A 21,913-nucleotide genomic window follows, 5' to 3' on the forward strand; every position below is an offset into this window, starting at 1 on the left:
GAAGCGCGACACCAGAATTAATAACACCTACGTTTTTGTAGTTAATAAATCCAATGCGTTAAATATAGTATCCCTAACTAGCATTGAAAAGTTAATTAATTAAAAAGCCCTCATCTTTTGAATCATGCTTGTAACATCAGTAGGCCACAGCTCTGCTTTGGAGGAGCAAGTAGCCTACACGTACACTTCAAAGATTCTCAGCTGGCAGCCAGACACTGGAAGAAGTTTCTGATTGACAGAGGGAGGGCTATGGATAGGTGCTTTTGTTCTGTTTTTTTGTGGGACTGCAAAAAAAATGCCCGCAATGTAAAATAACTTTATTAACCAGTTCCCATGCTTTTAAATTAACTGTTCTGTTTCACGACAGTATAGATCACTTTCGTTCCCGGTTCTGATTCTGTTCCCTGAAAAATGTTATTTTCCGATATTTGTTTCTCTTCCCCAGAACTGGTTCCAACCCCTGCTGGGAAGAGTAACCTCTGTCGAAGAACCTCTGTCATGTATTTTTTGTGAAACTATTGTGTTTTTTTACTATACAGAAATATCAATCGACAGCGATCGGGACAGTGTTATCGACAGCGAAGATGGCAAAGATACTGATGTAAGACTTTTTTTTTTCTCTCTACTCATCCAGAAAGAAACTGATGTTTTTTAGAGAGTGAAGTTGGCATAATTTTAAATCTTGATCCAAACAAGGTGAAAATACAGAAAATTCTATTTGATTCAGATAATTGTATTATCCCTGTGGTGTTTGAACAGCAGTCAGACGAAGACTTTGACGAGGAGGGGCCAAGCAGCATTAAGAAGGTGAGGACAATTTCACTCTTGACTGTCAGGGTCAATGTTCAAACCCAGAGTTGGTGGATATCTTTGTGATAACAATAACACACACACAGGATTGTATCTCTGTGTGAACAATTCTGACAAGGGATGATTAGGGTATTTGCCAATTTTAATCAAAGACGAAACAGAGAAGTGTGCGATTGATTGAATCCTACCTACTCTGGACACTGGCCATAAGAATGCTATTGTTTATGGTGACGATGGTAATGATGTCATTTAGAAGACGCTCTTATCTTAGTCAGGAATGTAAATGCAATTTGCAACAGCATGGATGACATTGAATGATTTCCTCTGCAGAAGTCGTCCATGTTGAGTGATGACGACGAGGGGGAAGAATCAGACATATTTGGAGAGTCGGACAAAGACGACGACGATGATGATTGCATAACGGTATGCTTGTGATTAAAGTTTACTGCTGGATAATGATACTAACATTATTACAAACAGGTCATTTATTAAATATTACAACCTTTATTCATCCAGTTAAGTCAACATTGCTAATACTTTATATGTATGACTTAAGTGAATATAACATGTTAGTTAATTGCATGTTTACATGTCCCCTTGCATGAATATTAAATGTTCTATTCCACCTCTCTTTTACGTAAGTCTTTGTGTCACATTCAGAACACAGGACCATCATCCTTTGCTGATGAGCTGGCCGCCAGAATCAAAGGAGAACCTATCAGCAAGCCGGAGGGAGATCGCACATGTAAGTTGACTTGATATAACTTGCATGGCTGCAGGAAGATGTTTAGGGGTGAGGCTGCAGAGAGAGATTGTTTTCCTGTGCTGCTGACAACTATTTTTGTCCGATCATACAGGGGTAATAAAGGTCCAATGCGCACATTTGTATTTAAAAAATAAAAAAAAATAATGATTTATCAGGGGGTACTTCCCGCAGCTGTGATGACCTGTATTACAAACTGTTCGATACTAAAGTTGGGCGGTATCCAGATTGTCATACCGTTTCTGTACCATACCGGGGCATACAATATTACCGAATGTAACATATCTTAAAAAAGTATATTTTATTTTGAATTTTAATGCACAAAACAATTTAGGCAAGTCTCTGCTGTAACCAATAAGCTTCATCTTGACATAGCCACTTAGCTAGCAAGACAAATGCATAGCTGGAGCCCTGAGCTGGATATCATTTAGTTGACACATCTTAGATTTCTTATAGTTCTACTTTCTTATAGATAGAAGCAATGGCGTATATGACGCACTAGGCTAGACAACAACAAAAAACGCCCTCCTCCTATACCCGCCAAGTAGAAATTGAATGGTTTTAGGGGCAAGGCCATCTGCCAGGGCTATAGAGACTCTACCTGTTGAAAAATTGTATTTTGACCTGTCCTGTTTTTAGGATATGGTGTGTAAACATGTTAGTTCATATTCACATCGAAGCACATTGCTATTTGATAGGGCGCCAGAGGCTGTAGACACTCTACCTGTTAGAAAATTGACGGAGCTTTGGTGGAGTGCCGCTGCGCTGCGTCTCTCCAACAGCAGCATTGGAGAGGCGCGCTGGGCATGGACAAGATAGATATTGTGCACCCCTGTCTTCGTCAAAGTGGGTGCGTCTTGGGCAGTTTAGCTTGGAAAATACTGCCCTTGTCAATCTGCCGCTCTAATCCTGCTTGATGGACGGGCCGGCCTTGCACACACTCCCTGTTTCTGTATGATCTTCTCTACTAGCCTGGGTACCAGTGTGTTTCTGCTTTAGATAACTTGTTTCCTTTTTATGTCAGATGGTCCAGCACCATCCTCAGACAATTGCTTACATTTTTGGTGTAATTCTCAATTCATGCTTAAAATACAGAATAAAATCTTGCTGTGTTAAGTGATTGCGCAAAACACCAGGCCCTAATTTGTATACAGAAACCATTCGGCACTTGAAGAAAAATCTGCCTAAAGTCAATCATCTTTCCTCCCTGTTTGAATCCTATCATCACTGTTTGCTCCATATAGACTTGAAGATGTGTTTTCAGTTTATGTAGGCCATACATCAAATGTGATGTCATACAGCACAACATGTCTGTCTTTGCGAATTACATGAGTACATAGATGTTTCACTTCATATTACCGTATTGTTCTGCATGCTCATGTTTCCTTTCCCATGTCACCTCCATGAAGCGTTATCGTCTGCCTCTAAGAAGAAGAGTAAAACAAAGAAAGAGCCCAAGGCTGAGAGGCCACATGGTAGGACATTCATTCACTCACTTACTTATGTAAAGGAGGAATTCCGTTACTTTGCGTTGTGAACAAGCACCTCATCTCACACTCTATGCATCCAATTACACTGAGTATACCAAACATTAGGAACACTTTCCTAGTATTGTGTCGTCGTCGTCCCCCTTTGCCCTCATTCATCGTGGCATGGACTCTACAAGGTGACGAAAGCGTTCCACAGGGATGCTGGCTCATGTTGACTCCAATGCCTGGCACCAACTGGCATACCCTGTTCAAAGGCACTTAAATCCTTTGTCTTGCCCATTCTCCCTCTGAATGGCTTAAAAGTCCTTCTTTAACCTGTCTCCTCCCTTTCATCTATACTGATTTTAATTGGATTTAACTAGTGACATCAATAAGGGATCATAGCTTTCATCTGGATACACCTGTTTAGTCTGTCATGGAAAGAGCAGGTGTTCTGAATGTTTGTACACTCAGCTTAGCAGGGAGTATATACACTAACTCTTCAGTCAGAAGAACATCAGTGGAGGTAGTCTCGCTTCAAAGTAACTGAACTAGATATCATTTGTCATAACTAAGTAATTTTATAATAAAATGACATTCCATTTATTTGTTTTATTTATTTTATCTTTATATGTTTCTTGTAGACACAAGACCTGATTTGTTTGTGTTGTTGTAGCTATTGAAGATGACAGTGAGGAATTGTTTGGGCCGCCGAAGATGGAGGACGAGGACTTCTCTCCGTTCGGAGGGAAAGGAGGCCTCTTCAGCGGAGGAAGAGGACTGTTTGATGATGACGATGAAGTATGCTCCTTTTTGTAGCTTCCATATCTTAATTTTTAAATGTGACTTACCAATTGTAATTTCATTTAATATGGTAGGACAAAATCGATCTGGCCTGTTAAAGGCTCCCAAAGAGTATATTTTAATTAGTTTTGTCTGAAACCATAGCAGACCTAATGATATGTTTGTTGTCCAGGGGGATCTGTTCTCTGATGCACCTAAACAGCCTGTGGCAGAGGAGAAGACCAGGAACACAGCTCACGCCACAGGTAATAATGGCCCTACAACTAACCGCTGAAACACCAAGTCCGTTTTTATTTAGGGCACTTTGTAGCAAAATGTTTTGTAAACCAACATTTCTTGTTGGGCAAGTTCAAATAGTAGCTTCACCTTTCTCTCAGTTTGGGCATGTTATTAACTGAGAATGTTGTTAATTTTGTACTATGGCTGTGGTCACGGTTTCTAATTTAGTTGTCGTGGGTTACCGTCTTCATTTTTAGATGCTTTTTCCTGGACAGTATTCAGACTTGGACCTGTTTACAGAACTTGTATTTCTCTTATTTTTCTGCCAGAACCTGTCAACTCTGCTAAGAAGATTCCTTCAGTGGCTGTGTCAATATTCCCAGGTAACAGAAACATGCCCCAAGGACAGCAAAGGCCTTTCAAAGATGACATTGATTATAACATAGTAATAACTGTCAGACACTTTTGGGGCTTGAGGACATAATGCCTCTACAGATTCACTCTTACCCTTTTGAAATGGAATTGGAATGTATTCAGTGGAAATGGAATTTGTTCAATTCAAACTAAATACTGCAACATAACATGACTACATGTTGACAATTCTGTAATGGTATTGAGAAGATCATCCTCTGAGTCTATCCTGTCCACCTCTTTTCCCATAGAGAACAGCCTGTTTGGCATTCCCAATAACTCTGATTCAGTGGAGGGCAGAGAGAACGGCAGTTTAGCCAAACCCAACAAGACCCAGACATCAGCCCCTAGAAACACCTCTTTAGGGGGAGGAGGAGGGGGGCTGTTTGATGACGATGAAGAGGATGACTTCTTCACTGGCAAAAGCCTTAAGAAGTCCAGCTCAGGTAGGTTACTGTTTGACTGACTTATCTCTCTAGCACGTTGGGTGAGATCCGAACTTGAAATCAACGATTGTAAAATATCAGTGAAAATCGCAAGTACGTAATTTACTCTTAGGCATGTGAATCTCAAGTTAGGAGTCAGCCTATTTTCACCCTATTTTCATTCATGCAATGAGTTTCACATCTAACATTTTGCCTCACTACATTTACATTTTAGTCATTTAGCAGACGCTCTTATCCAGAGCAACTTAGTTAGTGCATTCGTCTTAAGATGGGTATGTGGGACAATCACATATCTCAGTCATAGCTACTTTGAGTATTAATGTACTTACTATCAACAAAGTCAGAGCTAGTAAGGAGGAAAAAAGTAAAGTGCGAGTGTTGGTTCACAAAAGGCCTTTGGGAGGGACCAGAGGTGGCAGAATGGAGTACTCTGGTTGGGGTGTAGGTTTTGAGCAAAGCGAGCTTTGAATGGAAGCCAGTGGAGTGTGCGGAGGAGGGGAGTGACATGGGAGAACTTGAGAAGGTTGAACACCAGGCGGGCTGCAGAATTCTGGATAATTTGTAGGGGTTTGATGGCATAAGCAGGGATCCCAGCCAACAGCGAGTTGCAGTAGTCCAGACAGGAAATGACATGTGCCTGGATTAGGACCTGCGCCGCTTCCTGTGTGAGTTAGGGTCGTACGTTACAGATGTTGTAGAGCATGAACCTGCAGGAGTGAGTCACTGCTTTGATGTTTGCAGAGAACCGTGGGGTTGTCAACAGTGATGGAGAGGACTTGGAGCGGGCAGGCCTTCCCTGGATAGAAGAGCAGCTCTGTCTTGTTGAGGTAGTGGGTAGACATCCAAGATGAGATATTTGCCAGGCACACAGATGTGTGTCGCCACCTGGGTGTCAGAAGGGGGGGAAGGAGAAAAGTAGTTGTCACTCACATAGCAATGATAGGAGAGACGATATGACGGTGCCGAGTGACTTCATGTATAGAGAGAAGAGGAGAGAGCCTAAATCTGAGCCCTGGGGGACACCAGTAGTGAGAGTACGTGGTGCAGAATCAGATCCTCTCCACGTCACCTGATAGGAACGGCCGGGCAGGTGGGATGCAATCCACGAGTGTGCAAATTCTGAGACACCCAGCCCTGAGAGGGTGGAGAGGAGGATAAGATAGTTCAGTGTCGAAGGCAGTGGATAGATCTAGGAGGATGAGAACAGAGGAGGGTCAGCTTTTGCAGTGCGGAGAGCCTCTGTGTCACAGAGGAGAGCTGTCTCTGAGTGACCCCTCTTGAAGCCTGACTGGTTAGGGTCAAGAAGATCGTTCTGAGAGCAATAGCGAGGGAGTTGGTCAGAGACAGCACGCTCAAGTGTTTTTGAAAGAAAAGTAAGAAGTGATATCGATCTGTAGTTTTTGATTAGTCTTGGTTTCTTCAGTGGATCGACTCTTGACATTTTGAAGTCAGAGGGGACGCAGCCAGTGGTCAGGGAAGTTAGGAATGGGAGAAGGTCTCCAGAGATGGTCTGGAGGAGGGGATGGGGTCAAGCGGGCAGGTTCTTGGGCAGCCAGACTTCACTAGTCGCAGGATTTAATCTGGAAACGGGAGAAAGCGGTCAAGGCATGGGGTAGTTCTTTGTGAGTGTGGCCAGGGGCTCAATAGGCTGAGTGAATGAGGAGCGGATGTCGTCAACCTTATTTTCAAAGTGTCGACAAAATCCTCCACACGGATTACTAAGGAGGGATGGGAAGGTGGAAAATAATTTCATAGGGTTAGAGGCAGAGGCTTGACATTTTAAGTGATAGAAAGTGGTTTTAGCAGCGTATACAGAGGAAGAGAAGGTAGAGAGGAGGGAGTGAAAAAATGATGGGTCCCCCGGAAGTTTCTGTAACCTTGCAATGAGCCATGGAACAGGAGGGGAGGGCCGAGACGGAAGGAAAGGGGACAGTGCGTGTCATATGATGTGGAAAAGGTGGGGAGGGGAGGCAGAATCAGTTGAACGGAGGGAGAAGGATTTATCAGAAATAAAAGATCCCAGAAATGTTCCATACGCACAAGAACCTTACTGTATTTCTGTAAAATGTGCACAAATTGGTTTACATCCCTGTTCGTGAGCATTTCTCCTTTGCCAAGATAATCCATCCACCAGACAGGTGTGGCATATCAAGAAGCTGATTTAAACAGCATGATCATTGCACAGGTGCACCTTGTGCTGGGGACAAAAGGCCACTCAAATGTGCACTTTTGTCACGCAAGACAATGCAACAGATTTTTTTACATTACATTTTAGTCATTTAGCAGACGCTCTTATCCAGAGCGACTTACAGTAGTGAATGCATACATTCCATACATTTCATTTCATGCATTTATTTTTTTGTACTGGCCCCCCATGGGAATCGAACCCACAACCCTGGCGTTGCAAACACCATGCTGGCGTTGCAAACACCATGCTCTACCAACTGAGCCACAGGGAAGGCAGATGTATCAAGTTTTGAGGGAGCATGCGATTGGCATGCTGACTGCAAGAATGTCCACCTGAGCTGTTGCCACAGAATAAAATTTTCATTTCTCTACCATAAGCCGCCTCCCAACATCATTTAAGACAATTTGGCAGTACGTTCAACCGGCCCCACAACCACAGACCACGTGTAACCACTCCAGCCCAGGACCTCCACATCCGGCTTCTTCACATGCGGGATTGTCTGAGACCAGCCACACGGGCAGCTGAAACTGTGGGTTTGCACAAACTCTCAGAAACCGTCTCAGGGAAGCTTAACTGCGTGCTCGTCATCCTCACCAGGGTCTTGACCTGATGGCAGTTTGACGTCGTAACCGACTTCAATGGGAAAATGCTCACCTTTGATGGCCACTGGCACACTGGAGAAGTGTGCTCTTCACGGATGAATCACAGTACCAACTATACTGGGCAGATGGTAGACAGCGCGCATGACGTTGTGTGTGCGAGCGGTTTGCTGATATCAACCTTGTGAACAGAGTGCCCCATGGTGGGGTTATGGTATGGGCAGGCATACGCTACTGACAACGAACACACTTGCATTTTTTCTTTGGCAAGTTGAATGCACAGATATACTGTGACGAGATCCTGAGACCCATTCTCGTGCCATTCATCCACCGCTATCACCTCATGTTTCAGTATGATAATGCACGGCCCAATGTCACAAGGATCTATACACAATTCCTGGAAGCTGAAAATGAAATGAATAGTAAGTGGAAATCTAAACTGAAATATCCCTTTAATAGTGGTTGGTGTGTCAACAATCAGCTGCAAGTTGTCAGCAGTTCACAAACCAAGTAGGCTACTGAGAAGACAGACAGCACTTAAAGCAGATGCCCCTAGCTAGCAAAAAGACAGTACTAGACAACAGTTTAAGACCAAATGATACTTATCACACCTGGAGATATCAGGAGTCATCTAGCTATAGAATGAAGCACTAAAACTGTATTCAGCGCAAGCACTAATGTGTAACCTGTGTTCAGCTGGACAGAAGAAATCCAAGCAAAAGAAGACAGTGGATCTGTTTGGAGGAGATGATGAAGATGAGGATGGTGACATCTTTAGTGAGAGCTCTGTCGCCCCGCCCACTCTACAGAGCAGGAAGGAGGTGGTAGTGGAGGAAGAAGAGGTGAAACAGGCTCCTCAGAAGAAGGTGAATACTCACACGTGTACATTGTGTTTCCATATTAACAAGTGTTGATTGACTCATGATTTTAGAGTGATTACAGTAATGGATTTGGGGTACTTGGTTATCATGATTATAAGTTGCTTACTTACAGTAGTGTTGATGAGTTGTGCTGTTGATGATTTTTGGTTTTAGTAATGAATTATGCTGAAGGTTGTTGGTTATAGTGATGAGTTGTGGTAATGATGGTTATTTGTGTTCAGATGCCAGCAGGAGGCGTCTCCATGTTTGGTCCTGGTACCAAGAGCCTACTTACTGAGGCACTGAAGAAACGACAGCCCTCCACCAGCGAAGAGTCAGAGGAGGTGGGAGTCCTCTTTCATCTACCCATCATCTCTCTCATCCATCTCTTTATCTATATTTATCTATCTACAATCTCTCTCTCATCTATATCTCCATCACTCTTTCTTCCTAACTCTCTCTTTGTTTCTCTTGCGCTCCTTTTCTTCCCCCCCATGTTGTTCATTACAGAACGGCCCTCCTCCAGACGTGGTGAAAACCCCTACTAAGCAGACAGAAAAACCCCAGGCGAAGAGTCTGTTCTCTGACGATGAGGACTCACAGGTGTGCTTCTTCTTTTTTAACACTCATTCTCAAGTATGCAAAAATGTCCTGAATGTTGTTGGAGGTACTTCTCATGCTTATCAATTACATCAATATCTACATGAGCCGTACAATTAATGCTTAGAACGTTAGGTTGATCATGAAGCATGGTATTGTTTTACAGATGTAACCTCACCTTTCTCTGTCCCTGTCTTTCTAGATATTTCAAACCATCCCTAAGAGTCAGTCTAAACCTGAACCCACAACTCAGAGCAAAGCTCCTCTGTCCATCTTCGATGACGAGGAGGAAGAAGTGAGAAAATGAGCCTGACCTATTTCGGTCCCCAAAATATTATAATTTGTAACTGCGTCTTCATATCTAACCACTTTCTTTCATCATGCAGGATCTGTTTGCGTCTGCGAAGAAGTCTAAACCAAGCCAAGCTAAAGCCGCCACTCCAAAAGTCAAGAAACCTGTCTCTAGCTCCCTCTTCAGTGATGACGAGGTAATGGGAGGGAAGGGAACCTTGCAACATAATCTTCAGTTCAACTTCAGCCTGTCAGAAAATAGCCCTTAGCCCCCTCCGTTAGCCACTACCCCTTTGGTATTCACAGATCTGAAATACCTGGAGTTGTAAGCAATATGGTGATGGCTCTGCCATCAAATGGGCTTAGGACCGCTTCAGATAGGGCTTGAAAACTGTTACGGTCTACAAAGGGAAACCCAGACGCGAGCTGCCCAGTGACGCGAGCTTACCAGTCGAGCTAAATGCCTTTTATGCTCGCTTCGAGGCAAGCAACACTGAAGCATGCACGAGAGCACCAGCTGTTCTGGATGACTGTGTGATAACGCTCTCGGTTGCTGATGTGAACAAAACCTTTAAACAGGTCAACATTCACAAAGCTGCTGGGCCAGACGGATTACCAGGACGTGTACTCAAAGCATGCGCGGACCAACTGTCAGGTGTCTTCACTGACATTTTCAACCTCTCCCTGACCGAGTCTGTAATACCAACATGTTTCAAGCAGACCACCAGAGTCCCTGTGCCCAAGGATTACCGCCCCGTGGCACTCACGTCAGTAGCCATGAAGTGCTTTGAAAGGCTGGTCATGGCTCACATCAACAGCATCCTCCCAGACACGCTAGACCCACTCCAATTCGAATACCACCCCAACAGATCCACAGATGACGCAATCTCAATCGCACTCCACACTGCCCTTTCTCACCTGGACAAAAGGAACACCTATGTGAGAATGCTGTTCATTGACTACAGCTCAGCGTTCAACACCATAGTGCCCACGAAGCTCATCAATAAGCTAAGGATCCTGTGACTAAACACCTCCCTCTGCAACTGGGTCCTGGACTTCCTGACGGGCCACCCCCCCAGGTGGTAAGGATGGGCAACAACACATCTGCCACGCTGATCCTTAACATAGGGGCCCCTCAGGGGTGTGTATTTTTGTCCCCTCCTGTATTCGCTGTTCACCCACGACTGTGTGGCCAAACACGACTCCAACATCATCAAGTTTGCTGACGACACAACAGTGGTAGGCATGATCACCGACAACAATGAGACGGCCAATAGGGAGGAGTTCTGAAAACTGGCAGTGTGGTGCCAGGACAACAACTTGTCCCTCAATGTGAGCAAGACAATGGAGCTGATCATGGACTACAGGAAAAGGAGGGCCGAACAGGCCCCCATTAACATCGACAGGGCTGTAGTGGAGCGGGTCGAGAGTTTCAAGTTCCTTGGGGTCCACATCACCAACGAACTATCATGGTCGAAACATACCAAGACAGTCGTGAAGACAGCACGACAAAGCCTTGGTCCCCTCAGGAGACTGAAAAGATTTGGCATGGGTCCTCAGATCCTCAAAAGGTTCTACAGCTGCAACATCGAGAGCATTCTGACCGGTTGCATCACCGCCTAGTATGGCAACTGCTCGGCATCTGACCGTAAGGTGCTACAGAGGGTAGTGCGAACAGCCCAGTACATCACTGGGGCCAAGCCTCCTGCCATCCAGGACCTATATAATAGGAGGTGTCAGAGGAAAGCCCATAAAAGTGTCAGAGACTCCAGTCACCCAAGTTATAGACTGTTTTCTCTGCTACCTCACGGCAAGCGGTACTGGAAGGACCAAAAGGCTCCTCAACAGCTTCTACCCCCAAGCCATAAGACTGCTGAGCAATTCCTAAAATCGCCACCGGACAATTTACATATTCACTGTTTTGTTTGTTACCTATGCATAGTCACTTTGCCCCCACCTAAATGTACAGATTACCTCAACTAGCCTGTACCCACGCACACTGACTTTGTACGGGTGCCCCCTGTATATAGCCTGCTTATGTTATTCCTATTGTGTTACTTTTTATTATTACTTTTATTTTAATCTACTTGGTAAATATTTTCTTCTTTAACTGCACTGTTGGTTAAGGGCTTGTAAGTAAGCATTTCACGGTGAAGTCTACACTTGTTGTATTCGGCGCATGTGACAAATAAAGTGATTTAATATAGCTTACACCCATCCTATTCTTACAAATCTGCCAACACCAGAAAGGTAGATTTTGAACCAGGCTTACTTGTGAAGGTTGTTTCTCTTACTTCAACAGATGATATCTATTTAACCCTTTTCTTTCTGTATTAGGACCAGTGGATGAGCTCCAAGCCTAGTGCTGGTAAGACGGAGGGTAAGACGGAGGGTAAGACTGGAGGGATGAAGTCCAGTACTAGTGCCCCATCTAGTCTACCCAGTGTCAAAGCAGTTCCTAAAGACAGCCTGTTCGATGAGGATGATGATCTCTTTGCTGCTACCAAGGAGTCTAGGTAAATGTCATAGCAATAGACAAAAATACTCAATCTGTAGTATGACGGTGTGGTGTAAATGTCTATGTGTTGGAGCAGTCAGAAGAAGCACCAGAGAGTCTCTCTCCTGTTTGAAGATGAGGATGATGAAGATAAGGGATCCCTCTTCGGCTTCAAAACAAACGTCACCAACAGCTCTACTACAGCTGACCCTAAAGTAAGCCTGGTTTACAGATTATGTCTGTCCACAGCCTATTCCCTATTTAGTGCACTATATAGTGAATAGGGTGCCATTTGGGCATGTATGAATAACCTATAGGTGAAAAGCCTTCAAGGTAACAATGGAATTGTTAAAAAAGATAATACTTCAGTAATGTCTAGGCTCTTGTCTATTATTTTACAACAATAAAAATATTGAATGAATATCGTTGTCGTAAGAAAGTACTGTTTTGACGTACTGTTCATATAAATATACTGTATATGTGGTAACATCCCTGCATTGATAGCTATGTCTGTAATCAATGCTATTTCAGTCCTTTACCCCCCAGCTCATACCCTTTTCTCCTGTGCCCTTATCCTGTTCTCTAGGCACCTGTTGTAGCCTCCCCAGCCCCCTCGCTGCTCCCGATAGACAAACCAGAGGTGACGGCACCACCTCCTCCCCTAGTGGTAGAGAAACCTTCAGAGGAGGAGAGGGTAGCGAAATACAAGAGTCCTGAGGTGCCATCCCTGTCCTCTCCACTAGAGGGCAGTGAGAGTAAGAAAAAGCCAGTTGGGGCCGTCAGTCTGTTTGGAGGGATCAACGTGCTGGGAGACAGACTGGCAGCAGCCAAGGTGAGATGCTACATAAGACTTAGGGTAGAAATTCCCCCTAAGCTCAGATCTAGGATCAGCTAAACTCACCCAATCCAAATCCTAACCATAACCTAACATTTGGCCATTTGGGACCTTTCTCAATTAATCTTTCTGTGATTCCTCACATTATCTCTCCTCGTCTCTTTCTCAAAACCCATTGGACAATAAAGATCTGAGGTGATGGACCTTGGACCTTTTCCTCCAATATAGTTGAGAAAGATGCAAAAAGAGAGGAAGGTGAATTGAGATGGAGCCCTGCTCTTATGCCTGTGAGTGTGAGGTGCTGTACTCACTTTGACGCCTTTCTGTCTTCCTGTGCCTAACCAAGCAGACTAAGAGCCCATTGGACGACCCGGATGGTGATGACTTCCTGTCTGAGGGCCCGCCCCCCATGGAGAAGGAGGCCAAAACAAAGAAGAACACCCTCAGTCTGTTTGATGATGTGGAAGAGGAGGGTGCTGACTGGACTGCCCCTATCTCCATACCGACCAAACCAGTTGCCAGAAACACACTAAAGGTATGAATTATTTTATTCATATTACTGACAATTCCTGTGTGTGTCTGTAAATCCTGTGTCTGTCTGTTAGCCTGCGGAGGTGCGTCCTCGTACCAAGAGTAGTACCGGGGTGTTCCAGGATGAGGAACTGCTCTTCAGTCAGACTCAGCAGAGGGACAACGACCCTGACGTTGACATCTTCGCCACACCTGACAAGTCTTTGGTGAGTTCTAGGGACAGTAGGCTTAGTGAGAGGGTATATGTGTTAGTATTGAGCTAGAGCAAAACACCTGCACTCACCAGGACCAGGGTGGATGTCTTGTATTGCATCAGCACATTGACGCGCATACTACTTGCTACCCCTTTGAGTGATAAATCAATTGTGCGAATGATAGTAGTGATGATAAAATGCTGTGTTCCTGTCTCAGAGGTCCAGGCCTAGCTCAGTGAAGTCGGCAGCTCCAACACTGTTTGGTGATGATGAAGATGACCTCTTCAGCTCTGTCAAGCCCAAAGCAGCTCCTCCGGTACCCTATTCTAAATCACCTCAATCAATACAATATGCATACAACTTGATGACTTTACCGGGGACTGTACATCCTCAGTCCTTGTCCTTTCTTTGACCTGCATCCTCAGAAGGTATCGGAGAAGCCCAGTAAACCCACTAAAGACGAGCCATCCTCAAAACCTGCTGTGACAGCACCAGTCACAGAGAGTGAGGTAAGGCTGATGAAACTAAGAGTCTTAGTCTATACAGAATGTGATTGCCAATGTGCTTATGATTAAAGGGTGTCCGAGGAGGCTGGTGGAAGGAGTTATAGGAGGATAGGTTCATTGTAATGGCTTAAATGGAACACATCAAACATACGGAAACCACGTTTGACTTCGTTCCATTGATTCCATTCCAACCATTACAATGAGCCCGTCCAAAATAACTCCTCCCACCCGCCGCCTCTGGAGTGAGTACAGTACCAGTCATAAATGACACATCGACTCATTCAAGTTTTTATTTTGACTATTTTATACATTGTATAATAATAAAGACATCATGTAGTAACCAAAAAAGTGTTAAATAAATCAAAATATATTTGTTATTCTTCAAAGTAGACAACTATTGCCTTGACAGCTTTGCACACTCTTGGCATTCTCTCAACCAGCTTTATGAGGTAGTCACATGGAATACATTTCAATTAACCGGTGTGCCTTGTTAATTTGTAGAATTTCTTTCCTTGTTGTGACAAGGTAGGGGTGGTATACGGAAGCTAGCCCTATTTGGTAAAAGACATGAGCTGTGTTCGAATACTCATACTCCCAATCATATTTTACGTCACGAATAGGAAGTATACACGCAGAGGACACTATTTCTTTGAAAAAGGTGAGAATCCGTCTCACTTGTTCATTGAATGTAAATTTGTCCGAATTTTGGGAAAACTTTGCAAAATACTTAATTACCATTATGAACACTACCTATGTTTATGACATGAAAGATATAATATGTTCCTATTGCAATGATAACAAGACCACTAAAATGATTGTGAATTTTTTTATTCTTGTTGCCAAATACTTCATACACAAACAAAAATTCCAAAATTCTATGCCAAAATTACCTTTTTTTTTTATTGAATTTAACTGTTTTATTAAAACATTAACCCTAGTGAACAATAACAAGAATAACATTTTCCTAAATCATTACAATAACATTTTTTCAGAGTGATTACAATTAGAAGTGTTTATTTTTTATATTCTTTTTGGCTTGGTCCAGTATTTTTTTTGTTAATGCCTGCGTTCTGTTTTGTATGATGTAAGAATGTAAATTGTTGCTCTGTATTTTGAATTATAAATAAAATTATTAAAAAAGAGAAGAAAAAAAGGACACTATTTCCGTAATTTAGGGCCCATAATGCATTTCTTCGGGAAATGGGCGTGGCTTCACATGGTTTTGTGATTTGAAGATAATGGCGGAAAATATGCAGTCTAAGTCCAATGAGAGCGGATAGAAATTAATTGCTGATTATGACAAATGTTGAGCAATGTAATAAAGTTATGACTTTTCAAATAGGTTACCTTACACGTTATGTTGGCAGGTAATTTGTTAGCTACGCTGTCCTTGTGAACCACGTAGCATATCATTACAGCAGTATGTACCGGTATGTTTGTTAGCTACCTAACTAACGTTAGTTGGCTACTTATACATCAAACTTGCCAGTATATTAATCGCGTGATAATAATTACAGGGAGTTATTTTGATAAACATGTCTTCAGTTAACTATAGGCTATCTAACTACCCAACATTTAGTGACTTGATTTTTTCCTGTCATTCTTAGCATAGCTAAATTGTGTCGTCGTTGTGCGTTCTCAATGGACATTCGGTGCTTTTGTAAATTTGCTCTGGCTATCCATTCCGATTTCAGAGCACTCTCGTTTTAGTGTACCAGAGCGCAGAATAAGACATTTACGACACCCGTTGAATATGGCCGGTGTCAGTAAACGTTGACAAAAAAGCGTAATTCAATTGTTTCCAGCAGCACAGTTAGTCACCAACGCTCTGGGTATCATGAAAACTGCCTAACCAGCTCTGCTAAGGCGAGTAAAATGGTCAGAGTGGTCTCATTTGTGTCTGGAAGCCAACGTTAGCTTGGGTGCTTGACTGCCGTTGTACGGCCGGAACGCTCAAATCAATCCTACTCCTAGCCTAAGCGTCCAGTGTACTCTCCGAGAGCGAAACCGTCTTAATTCACAAACGGACAATCTGTTTACGCTCTGAATTATGAGCGCACTCCAGATTTGAATTTAAGAACACACCCGAAGTCGTAAAATGTCTAACTAGTAATTTGTTATGCTAACTAGCTAGCAAGAGGTTGCAAAGCAACAGCATCAACTTCTGGTAGACATGCCAAGATTTAGTACGCTCAACTGAAAGGATACGGTTCGGTTAAAATGAACTAATAGTATGGTATATACTCATTAAGTATACAGTATGTTACTATGGGTGTTCGAACACAGCTCAAGTCTATATTATGGCAAGAACAGCTCAAATAAGAAAAGAGAAACGACAGTCCATTATTACTTTAAGAAATGAAGGTCAGTTAATCCGGAAAATGTCAAGAACTTTGAAAGTTTCTTCAAGTGCAGTCGCAAAAACCATCAAGTGCTATGATGAAACTGGCTCTCATGAGGACCGCCACAGGAAAGGAAGAGCCAGAGTTCAGTTTCAGAGGATAAGTTCATTAGAGTTACTAGCCTCAGAAATTGCAGCCCAAATAAAAGCTTCAGAGTTCTAGTAACAGACATCTCAACATCAACTGTTAAGAGGAGACTGCATGGATCAGGCCATCATGGTTGGATTGCTGCAAAGAAACCACAATTAAAGGACACGAAGAAGAGACTTGTTTGGGCAAAGAAAAACGAGCAATGGACATTACACCGGTGGATATCTGTCCTTTGGTCTGATGAGTCCAAATGTGAGATTTTTGGTTCTAACCGCCGTGTCTTTGTGAGACGCAGAGTAGATGAACGGATAATCTTCGCATTTGTGGTTCCCACCGTGAAGCATGGAGGAGGTGGTCCCTATTACTAGCCCGTTGAACCTCTCTTTCGTGTCGTCTGAGATTTCAAAAGTTTGGAAAGCAGCTGCTGTCATCCCCCTCTTCAAAGGAGGGGACACTCTTGACCCAAACTGCTACCGACCTATATCTATCCTACCCTGCCTTTCTAAGGTCTTCGAAAGCCTAGTCAACAAACAGATTACCGACCATTTTTGAATCCCACCGCACCTTCTCTGCTATGCAATCTGGTTTCAGAGCTGGTCATGGGTGCACCTTAGCCACGCTCAAGGTCCTAAACGATATCGTAACCGCCATCGATAAGAGACAATACTGTGCTGCCGTATTCATTGACCTGGCCAAGGCTTTCAACTCTGTCAATCACCACATCCTCATCGGCAGACTCAATAGCCTTGGTTTCTCAAATGATTGCCTCGCCTGGTTCACCAAATACTTCTCTGATAGAGTTCAATGTGTCAAATCGGAGGGCCTGTTGTCCGGGCCTCTGGCAGTCTCTATGGGGGTGCCACAGGGTTCAATTCTTGGGCCGACTCTTTTCTCTGTATACATCAATGATGTCGCTCTTGCTGCTGGTGATTCTCTGATCCACCTCTACACAGACGACACCATTCTGTAAACCTCTGGCCCTTCTTTGGACACTGTGTTAACTACCCTCCAGACGAGCTTCAATGCCATACAACTCTCCTTCCGTGGCCTCCAACTGCTCTTAAATGCAAGTAAAACTAAATGCATGCTCTTCAACCGATCGCTGCCTGCACCTGCCCGCACGTCCAGAATCACTACTGTGGACGGTTCTGACTTAGAATATGTGGACAACTACAAATACCTAGGTGTCTGGTTAGACTGTAAGCTCTCCTTCCAGACTCACATCAAACATCTCCAATCCAAAGTTAAATCTAGAATTGGCTTCCTATTTCGCAGCAAAGCATCCTTCACTCATGCTGCCAAACATACCCTTGTAAAACTGACCATACTACCGATCCTCGACTTCGGTGATGTAATTTACAAAATAGCCTCCAATACCCTACTCAATAAACTGGATGCAGTCTATCACGGTGCCATCCGTTTTGTCACCAAAGCCCCATATACTACCCACCACTGCGACCTGTACGCTCTCGTTGGCTGGCCCTCGCTTCATACTCGTCGCCAAACCCACTTGCTCCAGGTCATCTACAAGACCCCTGCTAGGTAAAGTCCCCCCTTATCTCCGCTCGCTGGTCACCATAGCAGCATCCACCTGTAGCACGCGCTCCAGCAGGTATATCTCACTGGTCACCCCCAAAGCCAATTCCTCCTTTGGCCGTCTCTCCTTCCAGTTCTCTGCTGCCAATGACTGGAACGAACTACAAAAATCTCTGAAACTGGAAACACTCATCTCCCTCACTAGCTTTAAGCACCAGCTGTCAGAGCAGCTCACAGATCACTGCACCTGTACATAGCCCATCTATTATATAGCCCATACAACTATCTCTTCCCCTACTGTATTTTTTTCTTTATTTTGCTCCTTTGCACCCCATTATTTCTATTTCTACTTTGCACTTTCTTCCACTGCAAATATACCATTCCAGTCTTTTACTTGCTATATTGTATTTACCGTAAATTCCGGAATGTAAGCCGGAACTTTTTTCCCAGGCTTTGAACCTTGCGCCTTAAACAATGACGCGGCTAATATATGGATTTTTCCCGCTTTCAATTTTTTTTTCTCCAAAAAAACACATTCTGTGACGTGCTCAGTTTTTTGGCGTCATGAAGCTTTCATTAGACCAATGAAATTGCCGAACAGGTTAAGGTCAAACAACTTTTTTGTTTACTGATTAGATTAAATCGAGCGCTCTCAAACTTCCCATCATTCTGATTACGGTAGTCATTTTGTCATCCTCATCATGGCAAAGACACGGAGAAATGCATATGATGCAGCTTTCAAGTTGAAGGCGATTGATCTGGCTGTTGGAAAAGGAAATAGAGCTGCTGCACGGGAGCTTGGTCTTAATGAGTCGATGATAAGACGTTGGAAACAGCAGCGTGAGGAATTGACTCGGTGCAAAAAGACTAAATCTTACTGCTAATTATTTTTTTGTTACAAGCCGTGTTTCGTTAAAGCCTGTGTAAAGTTCATTTGTTTCAATGTACCGGTAGGCACATGCGGCTCATTTATGTTCAAAATAATATATTTTTTTAACTTCAGTGGGTGCGGTTTATATTCAGTATTCAGGTGCGCTTAATAGTCCGGAAATTACGGTACTTTGCCACCATGGCCTTTTTTGCCTTTACCTCCCTTATCTCACTTTATTTGCTCTCATTGTATATAGACTTATTTTTCTACTGTATTATTGACTGTATGTTTGTTTTACTCCATGTGTAACTCTGTGTTGTTGTATGTGTCGAACTGCTTTGCTTTATCTTGGCCACGTCACAGTTGTAAATGAGAACTTGTTCTCAACTTGCCTACCTGGTTAAATAAAGGTGAAATAAATGGAGTGCTGCATCAGATGACTTGGCCTCCACAATCCCCCGACCTCAACCCAATTGAGATGGTTTGAGATGTGTTGGACCACCGAGTGAAGGAAAAGCAGCCAACAAGTTCTCAGCATATGTGGGAACTCCTTCAAGACTGTTGGAAAAGCATTCCAGGTGAAGCTGGTTGAGAGAATGCCAAGAGTGCTCAAAGCTGTCATAAAGGCAAAGGGTGGCTACTTTGAAGAATCTCAAATATATTTGATTTAACCATTATTTTTTGGGGGTTACTACATGATTCCATATGTTCTTTTTTTTTTTTGCTTTAATGTCCTAACAATTTTTACATTGTAGAATAATAAACAAAAACCCTTGAATGAGTAGGTGTCCAAACTTTTGACTGGTATTGTTGCCTTACATTTTTTCTGAATTTGAAGGATATCTGTGGACAGTAATGTTCTCTCCTCAGTTGATAGTTATTATACTGTTACATTGCTTTTGGAGATACTCCTGTCTAGATTACTTAACATGATCTTCATTCAACTGCACAGAAGCCGACACCAAGTCCTGTAAAATCTAAAGAGCCTTCACGGATTGGGAAACTCCAAGTAATCTTCTAAAATGTTAAATCAGTCTTTTTATTATTCAATATTTTACTCTTTCTTTAATCTTTCTGAATGAGCTTTCATTCTCCCAACATGTTTTCTGCCAGTCATCTTTGAACCTCCACCTTTGACATGAAACATATCGTCTTTTTCTTTTCCACTGCTGGCTTTAAAGCTAAACTGAGACCGCGTGACTGTCAAATTGATTCTCACAGGGTTTTTTTTTGTTTTATTGTCAAACTGAAAGCAAATGCTCAGCCTTTATTCTTCCTGAAACCTCATGAATAGATATTATTCCTTCTTCTACATTTTATTACTTTCTTTATCTTTTATTATTGGTCTCACTTCCTCTGTTTTGTCTACTGCTTGGTTCTGATGATCATGAGGGACTGCATGAACAAAATTACTTGTAAATCCAATTGAGGACCAATCCAAATTATATCCATTTGCATGTCTATTCACTGTGCTCTGATTACAAAACCCTCTCTTTATAAAGGCCTTTAGTTGGTATGAAATTGGGTCAACACTTGTGAACAAATGTGTTCCTCACTCTCAGGCCAACCTGGTGATCAACCCTGCTGCCCTCCTGCCCGACGCCTTCTCTCGGATCCCAGGGGGGGTCAGTGTACTCCCAGGCTTGAGCCCCAGCCCCAGCTCCTCAGGCCCCAGCGCTAGCCTCAGTCCAGCAGGGACCAAGCCCCACAGCAACAAAGGGGTTAGCTTCGAGAACCCGGTACAGGTGTCCACGCTACAGAGTGCGAACAAGGTGGGTCAGGGCTCTGGCACTGGGGTAGGGTGGACATAATGGAACAGGGTGAGGGAAACATGGAACACCTACATTTGATCCTTAAATTATAGAAATGTAATGTATAAAGCTCTAACCTTGTAACTTCCAAAATAAGCCCCTGTTATGACTCCATGTGTCTTCTTTTCCTGTAGGGTCGAGCTAAAGGCTCCATCCGCCGCAGGCCCCAGACCAGGGCAGCACGGCAGACGTCAGCTCAGAGATCTGTGGAGCAGAGAGACGAGAACCATGGAGAGGACCAGGCTGGACCCAGCCCAACCTTGCCTAGCCCAGCACTATCTAACCCAACCCAGCCTAGCCCGGGACTACCTAACCTAACTCTGCCTAGGTCTAGTCTACCTAACCAAGCCCCAACCTCTGCCTTACCCTCCTCCTTACCTGCTTCCTTACCCTCCAAACCCCTGCTCACCGATTTCTCTGTCAGACCGTCAGTGCTAACACTACCCGTGTCAAACACCCCTCTAAATAAAGACTCTTCTAAGGGTAGCAAGGTGAAGGTGCTGCCTTCTCTTGACGAGGATGACCTGTTTGGGTCTGACAGCCTCTTTGGGTCTGCCCCTGCCCCAGGTCTCAACCCCACCATCCCCTCACCCATAATCACCACTCCATCCCCCAATCCCACAACAAAGACTACAGGGGGTAAAGTGACATCAAAGAATGAGAGTGAGAAGGAGAAAGAGACGACCCCTCAGTCCCTCTTTGACGACCCCATGGGTGACCTGTTCAAGAAGGTGAAGCCGAGGTCAGCTAAGAAGGCCAAGGCATCTTCCTTCCTGGAGGATGAGGAGGAGGATGAAGAGGATATCTTCGGGCTAGGAAAGAGCTCCACTCCCACTACTGCTGGTGGTAAAGACTCTAAGGCTGGGAGCAACTCTACTCCCAAGCAGGACATCTTCCAGGTATTGGTCATGATGATCAATTGTGTCAGTCAATTGAACAGTCAGTCTGTTTATGACTTCAGTTTTTTAAATGAATTTTTCAGCCCGAAATTTACGAACTTTTCATTATAATAGTGTTAATGCAGTTGGTCTGTCACAGAGCATGCTGGGTCAGCACGTCTGTTTATCCAACAGTCACGATCTCTGCAACAGGAGGTAGAGGGAAATCAATATATTCCTTGGAAAGTGTGTGTTCGCACGTGCATGTGTCTGTCTGCTTCTTGTCTGAATATGTCTGTTAC

The 21,913-nt window shown here is 43.6% G+C and overlaps 1 protein-coding gene across 13 annotated transcripts in view; it reads left to right on the plus strand.

The window, feature by feature from the left end:
- Positions 1–21,913, plus strand: part of washc2c (WASH complex subunit 2C) — a 38,954-nt gene that overhangs the window by 15,728 nt on the left and 1,313 nt on the right. For 3 of the 13 annotated variants that reach the window (XM_082976768.1, XM_082976724.1, XM_014215277.3), the window contains exons 7-30: positions 540–601; positions 760–807; positions 1,141–1,233; positions 1,453–1,555; positions 2,983–3,048; positions 3,719–3,843; positions 4,019–4,091; positions 4,395–4,448; positions 4,728–4,922; positions 8,406–8,575; positions 8,812–8,913; positions 9,080–9,172; positions 9,372–9,464; positions 9,556–9,657; positions 11,798–11,976; positions 12,055–12,172; positions 12,544–12,789; positions 13,139–13,327; positions 13,398–13,529; positions 13,735–13,833; positions 13,943–14,026; positions 19,875–19,931; positions 20,485–20,694; positions 20,868–21,632. In XM_082976768.1, coding sequence (XP_082832894.1) covers positions 540–601; positions 760–807; positions 1,141–1,233; positions 1,453–1,555; positions 2,983–3,048; positions 3,719–3,843; positions 4,019–4,091; positions 4,395–4,448; positions 4,728–4,922; positions 8,406–8,575; positions 8,812–8,913; positions 9,080–9,172; positions 9,372–9,464; positions 9,556–9,657; positions 11,798–11,976; positions 12,055–12,172; positions 12,544–12,789; positions 13,139–13,327; positions 13,398–13,529; positions 13,735–13,833; positions 13,943–14,026; positions 19,875–19,931; positions 20,485–20,694; positions 20,868–21,632 — 3,458 coding nt within the window. The remainder of the gene's footprint in view (positions 1–539; positions 602–759; positions 808–1,140; positions 1,234–1,452; positions 1,556–2,982; positions 3,049–3,718; positions 3,844–4,018; positions 4,092–4,394; positions 4,449–4,727; positions 4,923–8,405; positions 8,576–8,811; positions 8,914–9,079; positions 9,173–9,371; positions 9,465–9,555; positions 9,658–11,797; positions 11,977–12,054; positions 12,173–12,543; positions 12,790–13,138; positions 13,328–13,397; positions 13,530–13,734; positions 13,834–13,942; positions 14,027–19,874; positions 19,932–20,484; positions 20,695–20,867; positions 21,633–21,913) is intronic. The other 10 variants (XM_082976751.1, XM_014215317.3, XM_082976735.1 and 7 more) reach the window with 9 other exon arrangements.

Source organism: Salmo salar, chromosome 01 (genome assembly GCF_965601325.2).
Source record: "Salmo salar chromosome 01, fSalSal1, whole genome shotgun sequence".
NCBI classification, from domain to species: Eukaryota; Metazoa; Chordata; class Actinopteri; order Salmoniformes; family Salmonidae; genus Salmo; species Salmo salar.